General features: G+C 40.9%; 1 protein-coding gene and 1 pseudogene across 1 annotated transcript in view; one reads left to right on the plus strand and one right to left on the minus strand.

Annotated features, from left to right (window-relative positions):
• Positions 1-26264, plus strand: part of SGK1 (serum/glucocorticoid regulated kinase 1) — a 153087-nt gene that overhangs the window by 55366 nt on the left and 71457 nt on the right. Inside the window, exon 2 of the mRNA XM_050787992.1 lies at positions 1785-2000. Coding sequence (XP_050643949.1) covers positions 1785-2000 — 216 coding nt within the window. The remainder of the gene's footprint in view (positions 1-1784; positions 2001-26264) is intronic.
• On the minus strand, positions 6975-7083 carry LOC126954048 (uncharacterized; annotated as a pseudogene).

The raw sequence follows: 26264 nt of genomic DNA on the forward strand, positions 1-26264 counted from the left end.
AAAAAATTTATTATGTTGGCCATAACTCAAACTCTAGAGCACAGGTGTTTGGGGGTTCAGGAGAGATACATATTTCAAGATACAAAGATTCTTAATCAGCCCAGGCACACAACTTATAAATATATTTGAATAGATTTATCATCTGTTTAAATCCTGTTCACAGTAACCCCAAAGTTAAATCTACTTGGCAACAGAGACATTGAAAGTAAGCCAGAGTAAAAAGACTGATTTTAAACTACGGATGTTGGAAACAAGGCAGGAACAGTTACCAGACTTCAAGCCCAAAACTATCTGAATAAGAATAATAAAAAACATTACCCATCTCTAACAAAACTGAATACTTTTTAGATTGATCAAAAACACATTTAGTACTTTTATAATCAAAGTTTTGCAGTAGTGTATATGGGCCGGATTCAGTGGCTCATGCCTGTAATCCCAACACTTTGGGAGGCGGGAGGATTGCTTGAGCCCAGGAGTTTGATACCAGCCTGCGCAACTTAGTGAGACCTCATCTCTACAAAAAAAAAAAAAAAAAAAAAAAAAGCTAGTGTGATGGCACGAGCCTGTGGTCTCAGCTACTCCTGAGGCTGAGGTGAGAGGATTGCTTGAGCCCAGCTGTTTGAGGCTGCAGTGGGCCATGATTAGGCCACTGCATTCTAGCCTGGGTGACAGAGGAAGATCCTATCTCAACAACAATAATAGTGAATATGTATTTGCTTAGCAATGGAGTAGATTGTAAACTATGAGATTAGTATTTTCCCTTGTAAGGATAACTAGCAATTCACCTTAGAAATGTGTGAACCAAATTTCTGTCACCCTAATCATAATAATAAGGGTCAAAGTAAAATAATCACTATCTGTTGGGCACCAAACATGTGCCAGGCAAAATACTTGAACTTTGTAAAACGTGGTAGCATTTTCACAGCTTGGGAGGAAATATTATTACCTGAATCTTACAGATGAGGAGACAGGCCAGGCACAGTGACTTATACTCGTGATCCCAACACTTTAAGAGGCAAAAGGATCTTTTTCTTAAAAAAAAAAAAAAAAAAAAAAAAAAAGTGATTTTTTTCATAGAGATAAAGTCTCGCTATATTGCCCAGGCTGGTCTCAAACTCCTGGGCTAAAGCAATCCTCCTGCCTCGGCCTCCCAAAGTGCTATTTAGACATAAACCATCTCGCCTGGCCAGGATAATTATTTTTGTTTTTGGGTTTTGAGGTTTTTTGTTGTTTTTGTTTTTGTTTTTTTGGTGACAGTCTCACTCTGTCGCACAGGCTGGAGTGCAGCAGGGCGATCTCAGCTCACTGCAACCTCCACTTCCCAGGTTCAAGTGATTCTGCCAAGCAGCTGAGATTATAGGTGTACACCACGAGGCCTGGCTAATTTTTGTGTTTTTAGTAGAGATTGGGTTTCACCATGTTGGTGAAAACTGGCTGGTCCAGGAGGATCTTTTAACACCAAGACCAGCCTGGGCAACATAGTGAAACTCCCCTATCTCTAAAAAGAAAAAATTCTAACCCCACTGGAAGCAGGAAGAAAAAGAAAAGAAAAAAAAAATGTGGAGACAGACTCAGCAAGATGAAATGACCAGCCATGTAATGCATACTCTAAGAAAGAGACTGAACAGCACTGACCAATTCTAATTGTGTTGAGTTTGAAAGATAAGAGAGGTTGTGAGACTGAGTTCTCCTTTCAGTCTCACTGAATTTCCCACCAAAACCCCCATTAAGCATCAAAGGGAGTCAAATGTATTTGGTTTTTTCTTTCCTTTTGCATATTGCAGGTACGAAGATGGATCAAGAGCCCAATGGTCAGTGTGGACAAGCATCAGAGTCCCAGACTGAAGTACGCTGGCTCCTCGATGGTGCACATCCCTCCAGAGGAGCCAGACTTTGAGCCTCCCTTGTGTCAAGCATGCCTGGGTGAACATGCTTTCCAAAGAGGGGTTCTCCCTCAGGAGAAGGAGTCGTGTTCATGGGAAACCCAATCTGGGTGTGAAGTAAGTTCATGTTCGCTCTGGATCTATTCTCCTGGAAAAATTCTGGGCCTTTGTTTTTCTTGTATTTCTGCCATAATATACCCCACAACTAATTTTTAATGCACATTTATAAAGCTTCTGAGGAGGACCTAGAATTGCGGTCTTCGTTAGCTCATGACATTATTTTTTTTAATAGGCTTTATATTTTAGAGCAGTTTTAGGTTCACAGCAACACTGAGCAGAAGGTACAGAGATCACCCATATACCCTTGTCCCCATGCACATATAACCTACTTTACCATCAACATTCCCTAGCAAAATGGCACATTTGTTATAACTGAGGAACCTACCTTGACATATCATTATCACCCAAGTCCTTAATTCATGTTAGAGTTCACTCTTGTTGTTATACATTCTATGAGTTTGGACTAATGTATAATAACATGCATCCACCATTACAGTATCATACAGTTAAGTTTCACTGCCCAAAAACTCCTCTGCCCTCCACTATTCATCCCCTCCTTACCCTGAACTCTAGCAACCACTGTTCTTTTTACTGTCTCCATAGATGTGCCTTTTCCAGAATGTCATTTAGCTGAATCATGCAGTGTGTTGTATTAATTTTTTATGCTGGTCCAAGACCGATACGGCAATGTGTTGGTAAACTGGCAATTCCTCAGAAGTGGTTTGATCACACAGAAGATCAAGTCTTAGATGATACAATGATTGTATTAGTCATCTACAGGTTTGTAGCTTCCATTGAACTATTTAGTTCAACATGATTTGATCCATTTACAGAGCACTATATATAATTTTCATTATTTTTCTCAAGCTCATATATACTCGTATTTTTACTAAGATTTATTTTTCCCTGCTACTCCAAGAGTTGTTTTTTAAAAATTTTGGTAATCCAAGAAAACCAGATAACTGATTCATCTTGCAGTTTTGCAGTTTCGCATTTTCTAAGATTTTAAAAATTTAAGATTAAATTTTTAACTTATAACTTAATTAGGCCCGTATTTATTTTGATTTTTAAAACCATTATATAAAATGCTTATATTATTTTTACCATCATACTGACATAAAAATACAGCATTTAGAAGATAGAACATGTTATTACAAAGTACAGTTAATTGTAAGTGATCTGCCAAGTCAGTGCATCATAAAATGGTAAATGTTAATAACCACTCACCTTTTTTTTTTTTTTTTTTTTTTTTTTTAGCAAGGTAAGCATTTTCCAGAAATAAAAGAATCATTTTAGCTGCTAAAAAACTGAAGACATTGAATCTGAGTTCCTTTTCATTCTGGGTTATCATGCAACGTCTCTGAATCTGTTTCATATTTATTTGTTTACCTTCTTTTTTTTTTTTTCTTGAGTTTCACTCTTGTTGCCCAAGCTGGAGTGCAATGGCGCAATCTCGGCGCACTGCAACCTCCGCTTCCTGAGTTCAAGTAATTCTGCCTCAGCCTCCCGAGTAGCTGGGATTACAGGCACCCAACACCACGCCTGGCTAATTTTTGTATTTTTAGTAGAAACAGGGTTTCTCCACGTTGGTCAAGCTGGTCTCAAACTCCCGACCTCAGGTGATCCACCTACCTTGGCTTCCCAAAGTGCTGGGATTACAGGCTTGAGCCACTGCGCCGGCCCTTTTTTTTTTTTTTTTTTTTTTTTTTTGGACAAAGTCATGCTCTGTAACCCTGACTTGAGTGCAGTAGTGCAATCATAACTCACTGTTACCTCAAACTCTTAGTTTCAAGTGATCCTCCCACCTCAACCCCGCCCCCCTCCCCCACACCCCAAGTAAATGAGACCACAGGCACACGCCAACAAACCTGGCTAATTTTTTAAAAAATTTTGCAGAAACAAGGTCTTGTTATACTGACCAGGCTGGTCTTGAAGTCCTGGCCTCAAGTGATCCTCCCAAAATGCTGGGATTATAGGTATCAGCCACCATGCCCAGCCTGTCTACTTTCTAGAGTTATTGGAAAAATCAAATGAGACAGATATTAAATGTTTCATAATCTATAGAATGCCATGCAAATATAAATCATTATTGCTCATGTTTGCTGATTTACATATTAGCTAAGCCTGTGAGTCTGTAACACTATATTAGACTTCCATAACTGGGTTAGCACTTTGCTGATCCATGAACATCAGTCATGGTCCTTTTGCTTTTTAGCCTGATGCTGGTTCGACTCTAGGTTTGTCATGAAAAACAATAAAGATGCTAAATGCAAGAGCATCTATTTATCGCTCCTGATGCAAGGGTTAAAGTCAACTTTTTATCTAAAGGGCCAGATAATAAATATTTTAGCCTTTGCTTAAAATACAGTCTCTAACTTCTATTTAGCTCTGCCCTTGTAAGGAAAGCAGCCACAGATGATTCATAAATGAATGGACACAGCTCTCCTAGGCTGGAGTGCAGTGGCAAGATCTCAGCTCGCTGCAACCTCCACCTCACAGGTTCAAGCGACCCTTCTGCCTCAGCCTCTCAGCCTCCTGAGTAGCTGGGATTACAGGCATCTGACACCACACCCGACTAGTTTTGTTTTGTTTTGTTTTGTTTTGTTTTTAGTAGAGATGGGGCTTCACCATGTTGGCCAGGCTGGTCTTGAATTCCGGACCTCAAGTGATCTGCCTGCCTCAGCCTCCCAAAATGCTGGTATTACAGGCCTGAGCCACTGCATCCAGCCTGAGTTTGCCAATTTCTTAAGACTCTAAAGAACTATTTATGACTTAGAAGCAGAGAGAGGGTTCTACATATCCTATACAGAGCAAACCTGCCTAGTGCTAAATGTTTACTTGAGGGCCTACTCTCCGTCCCATCTGGTAGGAGCTGGGTTTAGATCAATGCACAGTGAAATTCCACACAAAAGGAAACAATAAACAAAGAGCTGGAAGGAATTTAAAGCAACATTGTGATTTCACCTTTTCCTTTATCTCAGATAGCAGGTAAATCATTCTCCACTTTGCAATCAATTACTTGGTTCTCAGACTTCGCTGGTTTTTTCCTAAGGTTATCACAAATCAAAATGACACATACTTTATTTTACTATTTTTTTTTGAGACAAGGTTTTGCTCTGCTGCCCAGGCTGGAGTGCAGTGGCACGATCACGGCTCACAGCAGCCTCGACCTCCAGGGCTTAAGCAGTGCTCCCACCTCAGCCTCCCAAGTAGCTGGGACTACACGCCCCGTGCACCACCATGCCCAACTTATTTTATTTTATTTTATTTTATTTTATTTTATTTTATTTTATTTTATTGAGATGGATTGGTATCAAACTCCTGGGCTCAAGGGATCTGCCCCTCCTTGGGTGTTGGGATTACCGGTCTAAGCCTTTTTATTTATTTTATTTTATTTTATTTTATTTTATTTTATTTTTGAGATGGAGTCTCGCCCTGTCACCCAGTCTGGAAAGTGCAGCGATCTTAGCGATCTTGGCTCACTAGAACCTCTGCCTCCCGGGTTCAAGTGATTCTCCTGCCTCAGCCTCCCAAATAACTGGGATTACAGGCACCCACCATCAAGTTTGGCTAATTTTTGTATTTTTAGTAGAGACAGAGTTTCACCATGTTGGCAAGGCTATTCTTGAACTCCTGACCTCAGATGATCCGCCTACCTCGGCCTCCCAAAATGCTAGGATTACAGGTGTGAGCCACCATGCCAGGCGGGTTTTTTTTTTCTTTTAATCGTTAAAATATGCATCAGCAGGACACAGTGGCTCATGCCTGTAATCCCAGGGAAGCCAAGGGGGTCGGATGGCTTGAACCCAGGAGTTCCAGACCAACTTGTGTCTATAAATAAATAAAATAAAATTGGCTGGGCATGGTGGTGGACGCCTGTGTTCCTAGCTACTTGGGAGGCTGAGGTAGGAGCATTGCTTGAGCCCAGGAAGGAGGAGGGTGCAGTGAACCAAGATAGTACCACAGCACTCCAACGTGGGTAACAGAGCCAGACCCTGTCTCAACAAAAAAACCAAAAATCTGTATTTTGTGTTTTCATAGGGATTAAACAATGAAATGATGAAGTAAATCATTGAAAAGGCAACTCTGTCCTTTTAGAAAGTCCTTTTAGAAAGAAAAGAAACTCTGTCCTTTTAGAAGTTGCATGGTGAGAAGATGGAGAGGCTGTGAGATACAGAAGCCAGTAGCAAAGACGTCAGGTTGTTCTCCGGACGTCTCCTGATGTAGATTATTTTAGTCAAATCATTAATTCATTTCTCCTGCTCAGTATTCTCTCCTGTAAAAATTGAGGTAATATGTGCCCGCCATCAGGTTTCTTTCCAGTAGTTTTTTAGTAGTTGGTTGATGAGATTGTTTTTTAAAAAATCTTTTGTAAACGTAAATGTATGTGCCTGTGCTGGAGTCAGGTGACCCATATTCTTGTGCCAGCTCTGCCACAGGTCAATGGCTGAATTCAGGCAAGCCGCAAAACCTCTCAGACATCATAGGATAGGGCTCAGCTAGTTAACCCTGGAGCCCTTTTCCGTCTGAGATCCTGTGGCTGGCATTTAATGACCTATGAAGTGAAAATAAACAAGAGAAAAAGAGGGGTAAAGGGAAAAGTACAATCAAATCAAACTCTGTGTTCTATGTGTAAAGATAAAATACAGAAAACAAGGTGAGAATGTTTTAAATAAAATAAGACAAATAAAGTGCAAGTCTTTTATGAATTAATTGTGGGGTTTTTATTGTTGTTGTTTTGTTTTGTTGGTTGGTTTTTTTTTTTTTTTTTTGAGATGAAGTTTCACTGTTGTTGCCCAGGTGGAATGTGGTGGTGCGATCTTGGCTCACCGCAACCTCTGCCTCTTGGGTTCAAGTGATTCGCCTGCCTCAGCCTCCCAAATAGCTGGCATTACAGGCATGTGCCACCATGCCTGGACCGGGTTTCTCCATGTTGGTCAGGTTCGTCTCGAACTCCCGACCTCAGGTGATCCACCTGCCTTGGCCTCCGAAAGTGCTGGGATTATAGGCATGAGCCATTGCGCCCAGCCAAGTCTACAGCACCCAGTATTCCCAGGCGGTCTCCCATCCAAGTACCAGCCAGGTCCGAGCCTGCTTAGCTTCCGAGATCAGGCGCGTTCAGGGTGGTATGGCCATAGACATGGGACATGAGTTGTTTTGTTGTTGTTGTTGTTGTTGCTGTTTTCAACTTTAAAACTAGCACATTATAAATGCTGTGTTTAATGGTCACAAATTGCTAAGAGTTACATTGCACTTAGTTTGTGCCAGGCCTTGCCAATAGCCCAGTTAGTGGCCGTTAAACATGTTTTGCCCATGGAAGAAACAAGGGTATTCATACTGCCAATGAATCTCCCAGAAGAACAGCAATATTGTGATGTCCCGAGGGGTGTTGTCTGAAATGGACTGCTTATAAATTAAACAGATCTTCCTGGGAATGAGATGGGAAAGATGATAACTTAGAGCTGTGTGAGCTGTTACTAAATAATGTATGCTAGGGGAACACAAGTTGTAGTATTCAGCCTGAAACCAACTTGTAGGCCACAAAGAGATGGAGACCAAAAGTAGGTTTTCGAGAGCTGCATGCTGACTAAACGTATTCACAGACTCTATTCTGTATTGTATCTCTCACAGCACCTTTAATATTTAGATCAACCAAGCTGGAAGGAAAGGAAAGGAATGTTTTAAGTGGAGTCAGAGAAGGAAATCTGGTGTTAAGGAAAACATAAGATTGTATCAAGATGGCAGCCTGACCATGTAATTTCATCTCTACTTTCTGCCTTAAATGACACACACACACACACACACACACATACACACACACTTTAGCTTATAATTGTGCTAGAAGACAAAGTATGCCATTGTGTAAATAATGGATAATTAAGTATCTCTGAAAAAGAGAAGGCGGGTAGGATGATCAGGTTGATGTGGAAACCATAGTCCAAAATGATCATAGCAAGAGCTAGGGACATTGCAAACTATGTTTGTAAAAGGATTTGGCAATTTGGAAAATAATGATGTTCCAGGTAAAGTCTAATACAAGGAAAGTAGTTTTAGCAATATAAATATCAGACAAAATACAAAAAAAAAAAAATTGAAAAGGACCAAAGAGGAATTTTTCATGTTGATGAAAAGTGTCTACCAAGAATATAAAACATTCACAAATCTTTATGCCCTTAACATAACATGGAAATATTTAAAGAAATAACTAACAGAAATAGAAAGAAAAATGGGCAAATTCATGTCAGAGAGGGACATTTTTCTCATACTTCCTAGTAATAGCCAATTCAAGAAGACTGAAGGCAGGGCACGGTGGCTCATGCCTGTAATCCCAGCACTTTTGGAGGTCGAGGAGGGCGGATCACCTGAGGTCAGGAGTTCAAGACCTACCTGGCCAACATGGTAAAACCTTGTCTCTACTAGAAATACAAAAATTAGCTGGGCATGGTGGCGGGCACCTGTAATCCCAGCTACTTGGAAGACTGAGGCAGGAGAATCGCTTGAACCCAGGAGGTAGAGATTGTAGTGACCCGAGATCATGCCATTGTACTCCAGCCTAGACGACAAGAGCAAGGCTCCATCTAAAAAAAAAAAAAAAAAAAAAAAAAAAAAAAAAATCTCTTGCCTTTGTTTGTTTTTGAGACAGAGTCTTATTCTGTCGCCCAGGCTGGAGTGCAGTAACATGATGTTGGCTCACTGCAACTTGAACTCCTGGCCTGAAGTGATCCACCCACCTCAGCCTCCCAAAGTGCTGGGATTACAGGCATGAACCACTGAGCCTGGCTGGGAATCTCTTACCTTTTAATTTAGCAAATCCATGTCTCCACATCTACCCCAGATAAATACTTGCTAATGTAATAACTGAGATAGGTAGAATAATATCCATTGCAATGTTGGAAATGGTGAAAAAATGGAAACATCAGGAGATAACAAAATTATAAACTTGTAGAGAGTTATTAATTATGACATATCCATACCATAGAACACTATGCAGTGATTAAAAAAATGAGATGTGTGTATATTGACATATCCCAAGGTATATCACTCTAGAAAAGCAAGTTGAACATGTGTATACCATTATCACATTTTTTTAACTTTGTATTTCTTTCGGCCGGGCGCGGTGGCTCAAGCCTGTAATCCCAGCACTTTGGGAGGCCGAGACGGGCGGATCACGAGGTCAGGAGATCGAGACCATCCTGGCTAACACGGTGAAACCCCGTCTCTACTAAAAAATACAAAAAAAAAAAACTAGCCGGGCAAGGTGGCGGGCGCCTGTAGTCCCAGCTACTCAGGAGGCTGAGACAGGAGAATGGCGTAAACCCGGGAGGCGGAGCTTGCAGTGAGCTGAGATCCGGCCACTGCACTCCAGCCTGGGCGACAGAGCGAGACTCCGTCTCAAAAAAAAAAAAAAAAAAAAACTTTGTATTTCTTTCTTCTTGTCTGTATATATGTATGTTTATCTATGAGTGTGAGTATATATGTGTGGATAAATGTAAATTAGAAGACCTGGAAGTGTATATATCAGATGACAATGGTGATTACCACCTTCCAGGGATTAGAATTGGCCAGTGATTAGGTGGAGGAGATAAGTCAAGGAGGACATTAGTTTGTTTATGTTGTTTAAATGTTTCAATACCATATTAATCTATTACTTGTGGGTTTGGGGAAAACACCACACCCACCAGGAGCCTCACTTGTAGAAAGTGAATAGGTACAACTCCACCCAATTGATAGGAAGCCAGGCAGCATCACAAACAGGATTTTGCACCATGAGACCATTCCATTGCTACAAATAAAGGCACTTGGAGGAAAATGGAAAACACACAATATTTATGCTCCCACAGCACTTTGGTTGTACTTCTGCCTGTCAGTCAGTTTGCTCTGCCCTGTGTGATATGTGTGTGCATGTCCATGTAGTCTCTAAGTTCCGTGCAGTTGTGAATCTAATGTGTTCATTTTCTTATCTCCTCCCAGGACCTTGCATACATGTGCTAAAGTTAGTGTGCTTTTTCCTTTTTGCCTTTATTAGCTAAAATTGACACTTTGTTAATGCAAGTTTTTGGTTTTTTAACATGAAAAGGAGAGACTAGGACAGAAAACTCTGCAGCCCACGCTGGCTGTAAATCACGCACATTCCAGAGGCGCTGCATGCCAGGGACTGATTCTCATTTGCCCTCTCATATGGGATACATTTGGCTGAGCAAGGATTTCCTCAGAGTCTGCTGTCTGTCTTTCAATTGAAGGCAGCTTGAAAGGTGCTTAGTCAGCGACCAAATGCTGAAGCCAAGGCACTGTGTGCTGTTTTAAAGGCCTAGTGAAGCCAGAGTCCTCTGGAAGGATCCATGGGACTTGAAGTTATTAGCCACGTTACCACAAACAGAAGAATTAACACTGAGTTGTTGACATGATTAAATATAAGGTTACTGCCTCTTTTTTACAAAGACAATAATAAATAATAGAGGGCACTGTAGAAATTACAAAGACAATAATAGAGGGCACTCTAGAAATTTTTTTTTTATTTTTTTGAGACAAGGTTTTGCTCTGTTGCCCAGACTGAGTGCAGTGGCACAATCAGGGCTCACTGCAGCCTTGATTTCCTGGGCTCAAGCAATCCTCAGCCCTCCAGGTAGCCGGGACTACAGGTTTTCACCACCATGCCCAGCTAATTTTTTTTTTTTTGTCTTTCTTAAATTTTAGTAGAGACAAGGTCTCACTGTTGCCCAGTCTGGTTTCGAACTCCTGAGCTCAAGCAATGCTCTGCTTTAGCCTAGAAAGCACTTTTAATTAAGCTGACTTCATACAATTCTGGGATGGATTCTGACCCATGTCGCTTGTTCAGCATTTCAAATGTCTTACTCCATCTGTTAGGCTCAAGAAGGTATATCGTTACCTTTATAGTTCTTCTCAAAATTGTTGAGCTGTCCGTTTGAAGCCCAGAAGGCTTGGAAGTAAAATGATCAGCTAGGAATAGTTTCCATACTGACATACTTTTATATTGTCTTGAGTTTTTCTGATCTTTCTTAAAAAGATGCTATAAAAAATATACTTAAATCAGCCAGATGGCTTTATAGATTTCTGGTTTCTTTTAATTTATATCAAAAAATTGTATATAGGCTTATGGGGATTAAAATAACAGTACTTCAAAATGCTCTTTTCTCTCAGTTTTCTGCTCTTGGCATGATGTATTGTGGTCTCTGGAGAGAGGTGTCTGGTGGTTCCTAAAGTTATCACGCACAAGAGTCTTTATTTTTCACTAAATTTTCAACCATGTTATCCTTGAGAAAGCACATAAAACAAATGACCAGACTAAGTAAACTTAGATGAATTATTTTTATGTGGATTTAAATTCCCTTTCAATCATGTCTGTGGCAACTTTTTTTTTTTTTTTTTTTTTTTTTTTTTTTTTTTTTTTTGAGATGGAGTCTCACTCTTGCCCAGGCTGGAGAGCAGTAGCACAATCAATTTTTTTTTTTTTTAATCTGAGTCTTGGTTGTTAAATTTACAAAAATGAATCAGATTTGTTTCTTGTGCTAACAGAGAGAGAATATCTACGTTAGCTGGAAGCTAAAATCAGCATACTCTTTCTCCCAAAAAGATCCTGATCAAGCCCTTGTTCCCAAGAGAAGAATTTCATGTGAAAGAGTTCAAATATAACTGGCTTACTGTCTGTGCAACGTACACATTGTGTGAGCAGCCAGAGAGCCTGATAACCAGGAAGCTAAATCCTTCTCCTCCAGGAGTACTTCCGTGTTTCCAATCCTGTTTCCTGGGGCTCCTAGAGCCAGGAAGTCACCTCCATTCGAGACAGTGCTGCCCTTCTCTTCCAGGGATGAGATCAGGAATCTAAAGATTTATATCTCAGGATTTAGAGTGCAGAAAGAGATAGCATGGACTCCCTTTCTCTTCTCTAAGCATCAACCAAACAATAGCTTTACCTACCATGAAGTACATACTTCTGCTGTATTTAGAAACATAATTTAGCTGGGCGTGGTGGCTCATGCCTGTAATCACAACACTTTGGGAGACTAAGGTGGGAGGATCGCTTGAGCCCAGAAGTTCAAGACCAGCCTGGGTCACATAGAAAGACTCCCATCGCTACAGAAAATTTTAAAAATTAGCCAGGTGTGGTGGCACCCGCCTGTAGTTCCAGCTACTCAGGAGACTGAGATGGGAGGATTGCTTGAGCCTGGGAGATTGAGGATGCAGTGAACAATGATTGTACCACTCCACTCCAGCCTGGGTGACAGAGTGAGACCTCATCTCTAAATAAATAAATTTTAAACAGAGAGACATAATTCAAGTCACAAAAATTAAGTTTCAGGGTCAGGACTTGGGGGAAAAGCAAGTTTCTGGCTGCACTCATAGGTCACTTGATTTTTATTTAATAAGCTCTCCAGTGAATTACAGCCCACCAGTGTGCCACATTCCCAGTGATGAGTCTGGAAGGTAATAAGGGACTCTATCCAGGCTATTTAGGACATAAAATATTCTAGGAAAACTACTCCCTGTCCTCTCCTGGAAATCTCTAGCCAGCAGTTACACTTACCCTTGGGGTTGAGCATATTTTGTTGGCTTTTGTTGTATGTAACCAAATCTTTCCTGCTTCTAATTAAATTTATTCCTTTAGTAAAATCCTTCCCAGAAACCATATGGCTATTTTCCACTAAAATAATATCCTGCTTTAGTAGTTTTGAGACTTTTAAAATTTTAAAAGAAGACTTTATAAAAACTACTAAAAATCTATAAGCAGGAACAAAATTTAAGGGATAAGCAAGGTTTAACTGCATGCCAATTCATTTTTTTGGCAATTATTTCTTTTTCCTCAAAGTTTATCATTATACATATATTTTTCTTGGGTTGTTAATTGAAATGATAGAATTTAATTTACCAAGTAACATCCCTGTAGTGAAAACTACTCTATAAGGAACAAATTAAACAAAAACATGAAGAATCTAAGGGCTGAATACAATGGCTCACACCTGTAATCCCAGAACTTTGGTAGACTAAGGCAGGACGATTGCTTGAGCCCAGGAACCCAAAACTAGCCTGGGCAACATAGTGAGACCCTGTCTCTACAAAAAATAAGATAAAATAAATTAGCCATGTGTAGTAGTGCACACCTATAGTCCCAGCTAACTGAGAGGCTGAGGCAGGATAGCTTGAGCCAAGGAGGTCAAGTCTGCAGTGAGCCATGATCCTGCCACTGCACTCCAGCCTGGGCAACAGAGCGAGACCCTGTTTCAAACAAAATTTTTTAAAGGTTAAAAAAAATGGGGGAAAGATTTAGTGATAATTTCTTAAAACTGTATAATTTAATCGTAAAGTTTACCTTTGGGGACCTGAAAAGACTCTTCTTACAAATCTTCTACAGAAAAGGGAGATAAAAATGATTAATATCACCTTGATATTTCTTATTCACATATAGCAAATTGCTTCTGGTTCATTCTACTTACACAAAGAGCCTTGGATAAACTTAAATGTGCTGAGACACACATTTGTCCATAGTGTTCAGGATAAATAAATCTTTCTATTTTTACTTGTCATTGATGTTAGATCCCCTTGTCTTTTTGACCTAGAAAATAAATCAAACTATTTTTAGGCAAGGTTCAAGCAAAACTCAATTTGTGTGACATCATCTCTTGAAAGAATCATCACAATCAACCGAAATGCACTGGTATTATATAAGTGACTCAGCTCTGTTCCGTAAGAAGACCAAGCTTTTCTTATCGACCTTGAGTAGCAGACAGTGATATAAGAGCATATTAAAACCCACTTTAAAGTCAAGCCAAATTCCGCAGCTTGCTATCTATCATTTTAGTTTGCTTTTCCAATGTTCATTGGCCTTGAGAGTTGTAAACACACAGGTCTGTCCTCGATTCACTTTTCTCTTTTACTCTGGTGAGTATGTCCCGTTGTTTTCCTTTTGACTTGATTTTAAAATGACCATTTCAGAGGATTCATCTAGATTTCTATATGAGGAAAAAAAAAAAAAAAAAAAAAAGCAAGAACTCAGCACCTCCGGCTGGGTTTGATGAGTAGCAGATAGGTAGCTCTCTAGTTAAGTAACACAGGGAGCAGAGGTTATAGGTCTTTGTAGATTAGAAAACGTTAAATGCATTAACTTGGTGGCAACAAAAAAGAAAGAAAGAAATTGATGACCATTATGGTTCTCTCCTTGGCTTAGAATTGCATGTATCAGCAGCCCTGAGTTATTTTTAAAACAAGCAAATCTGACACCAGCGTGAAAGCAGACCTTTCAGGTAGTGACCACCTATGTAACAGAGTGACAGACACCAGAATGCTGAATCCTCTCCCAGCACACAGCAAAGCCTGAGTTTATTCTGTTAGCTGGTGTTTATTGAGAGTTTCTGTCATAGGCTTGGCAGTAAGTGCCCTAGACTGTGCTTCCAGGACAGGGGGAAAATCCAAGCAGCCAGGCAGTTACAACACACTGTGACAAGTGCTAGAAGAGGGGGAGATAGAGACTGTACATAAGAGGGTTCCCATAGCCGACAATGTGGGGGCCAATGAAGGCTTCTTAGCAGAAGAGAAATCTAAGTTAAAGTGAAGGATGAGTAAGTTAGTGAATAAGGAAGGGTGGGGAAGAGAAGCCCAGACAGATGGGACAAATAACCAAAGGCCTGGAGGCCTGAAATGAAATGGTAAATTTGGAACAAGGAAAATATAGCTCAACTGGGAAACAGAGTTCGGGTTATTAAGGGTTTTCACAAGGCATTTAAAGCAATTTCTATATATCATCTTCAGGAGATGAGGATCCATTTCACGTTTCAATCACAAAAGTGGTATCAGTAGGAATAAAGAATAGACGAGAGAGAGTTGAATTCCAGAGATTTTTCCATGGGAGGTTTATGGCTTTGGATTAAGGTTTATGGCTCTGACATTGTTAAGGATAAATAAGCTTGAGATTTCATACAATATGCTTGATTCTTCTTGTGCAAAGAAAGACCAGGTTCCAGATTTGGGAAAGCATAATATTACCTCAGGAGTTCTCATTACCGATGTGGGAAAAATGATTAAAAAGAGGAGCCTGAAACTATGAACAGTCTTGGTTATTTACCAAGTTTGTTCTTGTTGAGGAAAAAAATAAAATTAAGATTTGAGAGAACTGAAAAGCTTCAGAGAATAGTAGTTGAAGGGAGAGGGGGATAAAAAGAAACGGAGAGGAAGCACTTTGGAATTGAGGCAATGGATTACAAGCTGTAGTTCATTTTGTAGTTCATTTAACTTCAGAACTCTTAATCTCTTGATGAGGCAGAGCCTACCTGGATCAGAGATAGGGAGTTCTCTCTATTGAGATTGGTTATATATGAGGAAACAAAATCTGTAAATAAGGCCGAGGCAGGTGGATCACCTGAGGTCAGGAGTTTGAGACCAACCTGGCCAACATGGTGAAACCCCATCACTACTAAAAATATAAAAACTAGTTGGGCGTCGTGGCATATGACTGTAATCCCAGCTACTGGGGAGGCTGAGGCAGGAGAACCGCTTGAACCCGGGAGACCCAGGTTGCAGTGAGCTCGGATTTCACCACTGTACTCCAGCCTGGGTGACAGAGGGACTCTCCATCTTAAAAAAAAAAAAAAAAAAAAAAAAAAGGTGGAGGAGAGCAGATGTTTCTAAGATGCTTCTGAATGTGTACACCTGTCTTTGTTTGGGAAGATGACATTATTGACCTTGTATCAATGTTAACTGTGGTTCGAGCTACATTTTGCTAGCATTAAAGACTGGATTTGTACTGATCTGTTTGTACCCCCTTGCCTAATTTGGCTGAAGACTACTAATAGAACAGATTTTCAGTAGACTTGGGAAGTTAATCTAACTGACCTTCCTTGGGCTTTAACAAGGGCCCTTTGCCTTTTGGCACATTGCTCTAATCAACTACACTAATCAGACCCAAGGCTCACGGTACACATGAGGGAAAAAAATAGCTTATGTGAACAAGTGTTTTTTTCTGAGTGATTTTTAGCCACTGAAGAATGCAAAAGTTCCAATTTTCTTCGTAATTGAAATCATAACAATTTCAATGTGGGAACTTGGCCGTTTATCAAAGATGCAAGCAGAAGTCATAGGCTTTATTTCATGGATTAAGTCTAAAAGCTGTATATATTTTCATGATATTGCATAATGGATTGGTAATGGTTATTATGAATGATAATATCTATTTAGACAAGTCAGAGAGACCAAGTACAAAAGATGTTTAAAGCAAAAATGGCATAGACTGTTTTGCAAATGCACAGGCTGAAATTATCTATAATTTTAGTGAATGGCATAAATTGTATGACATAGAGTTGGCTCCGGCTTCCATTTTCATGGCAAGGCCAGTGTATAAATCAGTGACAATGACTCATGGGTCTCAGGCATGGTGCATCAGTCTAGCACCTGCTTTCCCAATCAGTCAAGTTACATTCATATCCAAACACGAATAACCATATTATTAACCTCAGCCACCAAAATTAATCTTTCAGTGTTGAGAGGATGTGCAAGTTCAAGCTCATAGGGTTCACTTCCTCCTTGTGACATATACTGTGCACTTAATTTGTAAAAACAGTGCCATTCCTTCCTGTTCAGCATCTCAGAAGTGGTGAATGCCATTTCGAGTTCTGTGTTTGTGGCTTTATGGGGGGCCATATATAGGTAAATTTTACGGGCGGCCCCAGCAGGTGTGACTTTTAACTGAGGCAATGTGACAAGCAGCAGCCTGCTGCTCTAACCTCATCCTGGGGAAATCCAGGCTTCACAGTTTCTACACAGGATGTTTCATCAAAAGAGGGATTTTCCCCCTCTGCTCTGGAAGACTTTGTTTCCTTCCCCTTCCTCAGCTTTACCAAAGTATTCTGAAGAGAGTTAACAATTTACCCTGTCTTGGGTGACTTTATTGGGGGTGGCATGGGGCGGGGACAAGGAATGTGTTAGGGGGAAGTTGAGCACTGGGGCATGGACGGAACAGTAAGAACAAGACCCTCAATACTTTGTCAGCCCATCATGTCTCCGGGCATGTTACTTGCTATTACCTAATATTAAAAAAAATAATAAATCACTGGTCCTACTATGCATCAAGCATGGTTTTGGTGTTAGATCTTAGTTCAAAGTCCAGCTTTGACATTTGCCAGCTGTGTCTTTAAGTTTCCCATTTATAAAATGAATCATAATACAAACTTGGCCGGGCGCCGTGGCTCACGCTTGTTATCCCAGCACTTTGGGAGGTGGAGGTGAGCGGGTCACCTGAAGTCAGGAGTTCAAGATCAGCCTAGCCAACATGGCGAAACCCCGTCTCTACTGAAAATACAAAAATGAGCCAGGTGTGGTGGCAGACGCCTGTAATCCCAGCTAATCAGGAGGCTGAGGCAAGAGAATCGCTTGAACCCAGTATGTGGAGTTTGCAGTGAGCCAAGATGCACTCCAGCCACTCTGTCTCAAAAAATACATACGTACATACATACATACATACATACAAACTTAACAGGGTTGCTGAGAGGTTCAAGTAAGTGAATGTATGAACATTTACTTTGTTTATCTCTGCTTCTGTCCTCCCCCATCTTCACCCTTTTTTCCCAAGCCTAAAAGAAATCAAACAAGGGCCAGATGTGGTCGCTCACGCCTGTAATCCCAGCACTTCAGGAAGCCAAGGCGGGCAGATCACCTGAGGTCAGGAGTTCGAGACCAGCCTGAACAACATGGTGAAACCCTGTCTCTACTAAAAGAAAATACAAAAATTAGCTGGGTGTGGTGGCAGATGCCTGTAATCCCAGCTACTTGGGAGGCTGAGGCAGGAGAATAATCGCTTGAACCTGGGAGGCAGAGGTTGAAGTGAGCTGAGATAGCGCCATTGTACTCCAGCCTGGGCAACAAGAGTGAAACTGCATCTCAAAAAAAAAAAAAAATTAATTAATTTAAAAAATGAAACAAGCCTCCACCATGAAAATCATGATGATTCTAAACTATATATAAGGTGTCCAATCTACTACTATCCTTTATGTGGTCATTTGTGTACATTGGACACCATCACCAAACTTATTAATCCAAGCCTATTCATTAAATATTTCTGTTCAGCAAAAAGAAGTAAAAAAAGAAGCAGAGATTGCAAGGCAAGTACATCATTAGATAAGCTTGTGCCAGGGTCACTTGTAGAACAAGTGAGAACAAGTCAAGGTATTTATTTCTATGTTTAGCTGTTTAGTTGTTATGACTTCTTTTTGTATTTCTTTTACTTTCTTTTTTTTTTTTTTTTTTGGTACAGATGAGGTCTCACTATGTTGCCTGGGCTGGTCTGGAACTCCTGGGCTCAAGCTATCCACTTGCCTCGACCTCCCAAAGTTCTGGGATTATAGGCATGAGCCACTAGTCCTGGCCATTTTAAAATATTTTTTGTAGAGACAAGGTCTACAGTGTGTTATCCAGGCTGGTCCCAAACTCCTGGGCTCAATATCCACCCACTTTGGCCTCCCAAAGCACTGGGATTACAGGCATGAGCCACCATGCCCAGCCCATTTTCATATTTCTTTAGCTACTGCAGGAAAAGTGAAGTCAAAATCTTTAAGTTTGCCCTTCTCCAGGACAAAATTTTTAGATTCTCACCCCTAATTCTGAAGGTTTTATTTCACCTGAATATCTATTGTTGACAAAACCTTAAAGATAGTATTTGTCTAATCCAGACTGTAACCTGAAATATTCTCACAGAAAAATAATTCTGGAATTTTCTCCCATTGAACTGCAGCCCTCTCTAAGGCATCTCAAGCAAGTGTGTCTTTATCTTTAATTCTAAGACACAGTCACTGCCTGGAAAGCTAAACTATTACAGCCTACAATGTAAATAAACTACAGGGCTTGACATGGTGCCTCACACCTTTAGTCCCAGATATTCTGAGGCAAGAGGATCCCTTGAGTACAAGAGTTCGAGACCAGCATGGGTGACATAGCAAGACCTCATCTCTAAACAAAAAACAAACTATGAGTCCTAGAGGTTTTTAAAACTATCGTTTAAAGCAGGGCGTGATAGCTCACGCCTGTAATCCCAGCACTTCGTGAGGCCGAGGCGGGAGGATCACCTGAGGTCAGGAGTTCAAGACCAGCCTGGCCAGCATGGCAAAACCCCGTTTCTACTAAAAATACAAAAAGTAGCTGGGCATGAGATGGGTGCCTGTAATCCCAGCCACTCAGAAGGCTGAAGCAGGAGAATCACTTGAACCTGGGAGGCAGAGGTTGCCCTGAGCCAAGATTGCACCATTGCACTCCAGCCTGGGCGACAAGAGTGAAACTACGTCTCAAAAGAATAAATAAGATTCCCAGGCAAGATGGCCCAATATGAATAGCTCCGGTCTGCAGCTCCCAGCGAGACCAATGCAGAAGGTGAGTGATTTCTGCATTTCCAACTGAGGCACCCGGTTCATCTCACTGGGACTGGTTAGACAGTGGATGCAGCCCACAGAGGGTGAGCAGAAGCAGGTGGGGGGCGTCTCCTCACCCAGGAAGCGCAAGGGGGTTGGAGAACTCTCTCCCATAGCCAAGGGAAGCCATGAGGGACTGTGCCGTGAGGGACGGTGCTATCCAGCCCAGATACTATGCTTTTCTCAATCCTTTATACCCAAAGGATGATAAATCATTCTACTATAAAGACACATGCACACATATGTTTATTGCAGCACTACTCACAATAGCAAAGACTTGGAACCAACCTAAATGCCCATCAATGTTAGATTGGATAAAGAAAATGTGGCACATATACACCATGGAATACTATGCAGCCATAAAAAGAATGCGTTCACGTCCTTTGCAGGGACATGGATGAAGCTGGAAATGATCATCCTCAGCAAACTAACACAGGAACAGAAAACCAAACACTGCATGTAAACTGTAGTTGAACAATGAGAACATATGGGCAGAGGGAGGGGAACATCACACACCAGGGCCTGTCAGGGGGTAGGGTGGGAGGGATAGCATTAGGAGAAATACCTAATGTAGATGATGGGTTGATGGGAGCAGCAAACCACCATGGCACGTGTATGCCTGTGTAACAAACCTGCATGTTCTGCACGTGTATCCCAGAACTTGAAGTATAATTTTAAAAATAAATAAATAAATAAATATTATTAAAATAAATAAATAAAACTATTGTTTAGAATTTTCTGAACTTCGATTTTATTATTTTTCAACTTTAATCTCATCAAGACTTAATTCTCCATCTACCCAGATAAAAATGCAATGGAGCTTAAAAACCGTAAACAACAATTATCCATAGATTGATGAGCAACATCTAGAGCTTTCTGGGAATAAGTCAGGTCTACAATTCATTAGTGCAGAGTTAATGAATATGCGGGTTGGCAAATTGGTAACAATTTAATTTCATCAAGGATGATACTTTAAAACTACAAGTTATGGCCAGGCTCAGTGGCTCACGCCTGTAATCCCAGCACTTTGGGAGGCCAAGGCGGGCAGATCACCTGAGGTCAGGAGTTTGAGACCAGCCTGACCAGCATGGAGAAACCCCATCTCTACTGAAAATACAAACTTAGCTGAGCATGTTGGCACATGCCTGTAATCCCAGCTACTTGCGAGGTTGAGGCAGGAGAATCTCTTGAACCTGGGAGGCGGAGATTGTGGTGAACCGAGATCGCACCATTGCACTCCAGCCCGGGCAACAAGAAGGAAACTCCATCTAAAAATAAATAAATAAATACAACTGGAATTTACAATGAAAAATGTTTCCAAAGGACATAATGAATTGTCCCTGTTATACTTTCACCATTTATGTTTAATATGCTTCCATCTCAGACAATTTAGAAATAAAACTGAACCATTAGTATATTAAAGATGGAATATAGTTTTTATTTTCTAATTAATTCATTATCATTGATTCTATATTTTCTATAACCAAAGGCATATGCTAAATAGGTAAAAGTATTGACAACAGTTTAAAGTATTTTTATTTGGAAGATAATGAGAATCATTCTAAGATGTGTTTTGGGTGTTTTGTTTGTTAACCATTAGTTAAAATATCTATTCAGATTGTCAGTACAATCTAGTTCACACTCAAGGACAGGTTACTGTTTTGAAAATTTTAAAACTTCTAGGATGGGCACAGTGGCTCATGCCTGTAATCCCAACACTTAGGGAAACCAAGGAGGGAGGATTGTTTGAGGCCAAGAGTTAAGCCCAGACTAGCGTGGGCAACATAGCAAGACCCCATCTCTAAAAAAAATTTTAATTTTAATTTTAAAAATTTAAAATTCTAAATGTCTGAAGGACTATAAAGCAACAGTGGGTAAATTTCACATGTTCAAAACAGCTCTGCTACTGGCCCAAGTTGCCCATTTCCCTCATTCTTATTCCTTTTTTTTTTTTTTTTTTTTTGAGACAGAGTCTCGCTCCGTCTCAAAAGTTGCCCAAGCTGGAGTGCAATGGCGCAATCTCAGCTCACTGCAACCTCCGCCTCCCAGGTTCAAGCTATTTTCCTGCCTCAGTCCCCCGAGTAGCTGGGACTATAGGGGACTGCCACCACACCTGGCTAATTTTTGTGTTTTTAGTAGAGACAGGTTTTCACCATGTTGGCCAGGCTAGTCTCGAACCCCTGACCTCAAATGATCCACATGCCATGGCCTCCCACAGTTCTAGGATTACAGGTGTGCACCACTGCGCCCACCCTTATTCCTAATTTCAAAATTCCTACTTGCTCCCTTTCTTCCATCTGCGGTTCATGAGCACCAGCACACTGGCCATTGCTTCCACTTGCTCAATCCCTTCATGAGTTTTAATCCACTTGTCTCTGGCCTATCCTGTTTCTCACTTAGCCACACCATCAATCCCTTTCTCTCCCTTTCCTCTGGGACTGTTAACAGTAAACACCATTCAGTCATTAAGCTTTCCTCAAAATCCTCCTTCTGCCCTCCCATCTTGTGACACAGGATTGTGACTTCACATAATAAAACGACTTTGTTGGCTACATGTGCTTTCAATCTAGGAAGATAGACTTCATAGAGCTGCATTTGGGTGTGCACTTTACAAATTCCCCAGGAGGGAGAGGCTCAGCATTCCCCAGATAGATCAGACCAAAAGCATCTTTGGGCTGGGATAGGGTGGTTCATGCCTGTAATCCCAGCACTTTGGGAGGCCGAGGTGGGAGGATCGCCTGAAGCCAAGAGTTTGAGACCAGCCTGGAAAACAAAGCAAGACTCCATCTCTAAAAAGAAAAAAACTGTCTTCAGAGGCTGGGTCCACTGACTCACACCTGCAATCCCAGCACTTTGGGAGTCCAGGGCAGCAGATTACTTGAGCCCAGGAGTTCAAGAGAAGCCTGGGCAACATGGTGAAACCCTATCTCTACAGAAAATATAAAAAATAGCCGGATGCGGTAGTGGATGCCTGTAGTCCCAGCTACTCAGGAGGCTTAGGTGGTCGAATCGCTTGAACCAGGGAGGCTGAGACTGCAGTGAGCCAAGATCATGCCACTGCACTCCACCCTGGCTGACAGAACTGGACCATGTCTCAAAAAAAGAAAAGAAAAGAAACATCTTCAGGAAAGTGCCACCTTAATTGAGATTTGATTTTCTACTAAAGATGAAACATTTTTTCTGATGCCCTCAAGCAGAAATGGCTTCTTCTCCAGTCTTGTCTGGCTCAGAGTCGAGAGTTCAGCGGGCACTAACTTGACTTTCAAGAACTTCGCCAACTTTGTTCAACCACACCCACCCTTCCTCTGCCCTCATTGTCATCATCTACTAACCTCTCTAATCTTCCTTTAATCTCCTGATGTAATTGTTTTTCTCTCTACTTGTTCACAAACAACCATTCTGGGGAATTTCAGTATTCATTCTCATGATTCGGCTAACAAGAATAACAGTACTAGGAATAATGGCAACTAATACATCATTTTTGAATGTCTACTGTGCACCAATAAGTATCTTCAGCACTTGACATGCATTATCTCATGTAATTTCCACAACTACGATATGTAAGAGATAGCATTACTTTCAATTTGCTGATGAGGAAAATACATTACTTACCAAGTCCAGGAATATACAGGATATTCAGAGGCAGAGCGAGGATTCAAACCGTATTTAACTGGCCAAAATGCCTTTCCCTATATTATAGTTATTAGACTCTTTCACTATACATCTCTAGCTTCATTCTTCCATAAGTCTACTGACATGGTTATTTATTGGAGCTTATGATTATCCTAAATTCCTCCTCCTGTAGGTGTTTAAACTCTCCAGTTCCCTCTTTTTTTTTTTTTTTTTTTTTTTTTTTTGAGACGGAGTCTCACTCTGTCACCCAGGCTGGAGTGCAGTGGTGCGATCTCAGCTCACTGCAATCTCTGCCTCCCAGGTTCAAGCTGGGAGGTTCTCCTGCCCCAGTCTCCCCAGTAGCTGGGACTACAGGCGCTGGCCACCATGCCTGTCTAATTTTTGTATTTTTAGTAAAGACAGGGTTTCACCATGTTGGCCAGGCTGGTCTTGAACTCCTGGCTTCAAGTGATCCGCACACCATGGCCTCCCAACGTGCTGGGATTATAGGCGTGAGCCACCGCGCCCAACCTGCAGTTCCCTCTTAACTAGGGCTTTCTGTCCCCTGATGTCCTCGCTTCCCATCCCGATCATGCTCTCCTCCCTCTCATGACCTTCAATTATTTCTCTTATCCACTGCCTCACCATCATGGTCTGCTGAAGCTGCGTGTCTACCCTTCATCTACTTGAGATCCCTGCAGTGTGTTTAATGTGGGGCATCCCAACAAGCTGTGCATAATTTGCAGATAGCTTAGAGCAAAGATGACACTGGCTTAATTTGCTCACAAGATGATAAAACACATTTACAATCATTTGAAAGGTCATCTTTGAGTGCAGCCTTCTCCCCTCAATGATCTAATGCCATCAAGCAACACGCAGGGGCCACCTTCAAATGTCTGCTGTCATCCCTTGTCCTTTGGTAGTCCATTTGTTCGGTGCTACAGTATTTTCTGTAAAATCACAAGCTGATGGGATGTTAGAACTAAAAAGGGCCATAAAATGTGTGTAGCCCCATCTCTTAATTTTACAGATAAAGAATTGCAGCCTGGAAGAGCCCATAGGCTGATATTATCAACATCAATTGCTGAAAGGTTAGACAGAGGTAGCAGAATTTGCTGACACCCTTTCAAAAAGGGATTTATTTCACAAATATATCTCTGACTGCGTCTTACCTGCCAGGCTGTCATGGTTTTAGATCCAGGTCAGCTAATGAGCGTTTTGTGCACATAGTGGATTTCTCCTGATCACTCGCCGGTTGAGAAGCTGGTGTATTATCAGAGGGAAGTGGGGCCAGCTGCTTTTCATAGCAGCACAATGAGGTGCTTTCTGTTGGGTGGGACACTTTGTCCAGACTTCCTTTGCACCAGATGGCTGTCCTTCAAATGCCCAAAAGCTCCTGGGATCATTAGGATTCCAGATGTGCTTGCTACTGTTGGTCTGAGGTAACGTGACAGCAGCTCTCTTCTTGCCAAGTATGCGTTCAGCTGTTAGACTGTCCTGAAATGCTGTTTAGCATGCTTCTAATATATTTGACCATTTTCATCTTCAATTCTGATCCACAAAATAGGCATTATGAAGTATTTTAGAATATTTACAGTTTAATAGTTAAACCCTACCATACGGATAGTGTGTTCTAAGAAATAGATTGGTGGACGTCTGAAACGATCTAATTCCCAGGTTCCACAGTTCATGGCGTCTCCGTCTCCTTTCTTAACACATTGAACTTGTTCTGAATCCGATTATACTCTCCATTTTGCAGAGTAACTCATTTTCTGTTAGTAGAATGAACTTTGATATTAGGAAAAAAAATGTTTCTACTTTAATGTGTTCCACATTGGAGACCCTTATTAAAGCTGGTATGCCTTATTTCCCAGTTGTACTAATTAAAAGCTCTAATTATTTCCATTCTTGTATGTCAGGACCATCTTTTGATGCATGAAAGTTTTGAGAGAATTAAAAAAAAAAAAAAAAAAAAAAAAGACTGACTTTGGGAATCATGTGAGAGAATTAATATTCTTTAGTTCCAATTAAAAAAAGAGTTTTATGTCAGTTCATTAGACTTTAGCCTCTACTTCTTTGATTTCAAGTCTGTCCTGGATTTCTGCCATGTGGAGAGCAGTTGCCAGAATCCCCTTTCTTTATACAGCAGTTACTGTAATTAATGCTGAAAAGGGGCTTACCTCATTCCTGATACTAATAGGCCTCTCAAACGCAGTTTTTGTATCTAATCCTTGTCGTTTATGAGGGAGTTAAACTAGATTTCCAAGATCCTTCCTACATCTAAAGTCAATGATTCTCCATGACCTTGTGGTCACTTTTCTAATGCATAATTCAACCCATTTCTTGCTCTCTTGAGAAACAATCCAGGTGTATTTAGGCAGGAAATCGATTGTTTACTTTTCTGATGCAAAAGGTGGGAAAATCGAAGAAAAGATTATCTTTCCAGCTGGAAGTTGCAGCTGGAAGTCAATCCTTTTCCAGAGATACAGATAATCTCTTTTAAAAATTTCTGAACTCTGGAACAATTATACTCTAAAAAAAGAATTATTAAGTCATACAAACTGAGGGAATCATAATATTGGGGAATAAGATTTTTTTACACACTTTTTCTGGTACAAAATTTTGTGACTCATATGAATTATTTAAAGTATATTATTCTCAAGGACAGGTTTATTCTAATTTAAATCCTATGGACTTGCAAATAAATAACTTACTCGTTCTCTTCAGTATACTATTGCTTGAGAGAAGAGAGTATTTTGGTGGAAAGCTATTTCGGTGAAGTCAGACTATGCAATAGGACGGAAAAAACCATAGCTACAAAAGAAAAACACTTTCCTAAAAAACTGTATGTAACTGAAATTGAGTTTATTTTATGAAAATATTATTTATTTGTTTATTTATTTTTGAGACGGAATCTCACTGTCACTCAGCCTGGAGTGCAGTGGCATGATCTCAGCTCACTGCAACCTCTGCCTTCCCGGGTTCAAGTGATTCTCCTGCCTCAGCCTCCTGAGTAGCTGGGATCACAGGCGCCTGTCACCACGCCTGGCTAATTTTTTGTATTTTTCATAGAGATGGGGTTTCACCATGTTGGCCAGGCTGGTCTCGAACTCCTGACCTCAAGTGATCTGCCTGCCTTGGCCTCCCAAAGTCCTGGGATTACAGGCATGAGGCACTGCACGCAGCCTTATTTTATGAAAATAAACCAGTGAAAATTAATTTCAGGCCAGGCACAGTGGCTCATGACTGTAATCTTAGCACTTTGGGAGGCCAGAGTGGGTAGATCACCCGGGCTCAGGAGTTTGAG

This window comes from Macaca thibetana, chromosome 4 (genome assembly GCF_024542745.1).
Source record: "Macaca thibetana thibetana isolate TM-01 chromosome 4, ASM2454274v1, whole genome shotgun sequence".
NCBI classification, from domain to species: domain Eukaryota; kingdom Metazoa; phylum Chordata; class Mammalia; order Primates; family Cercopithecidae; genus Macaca; species Macaca thibetana.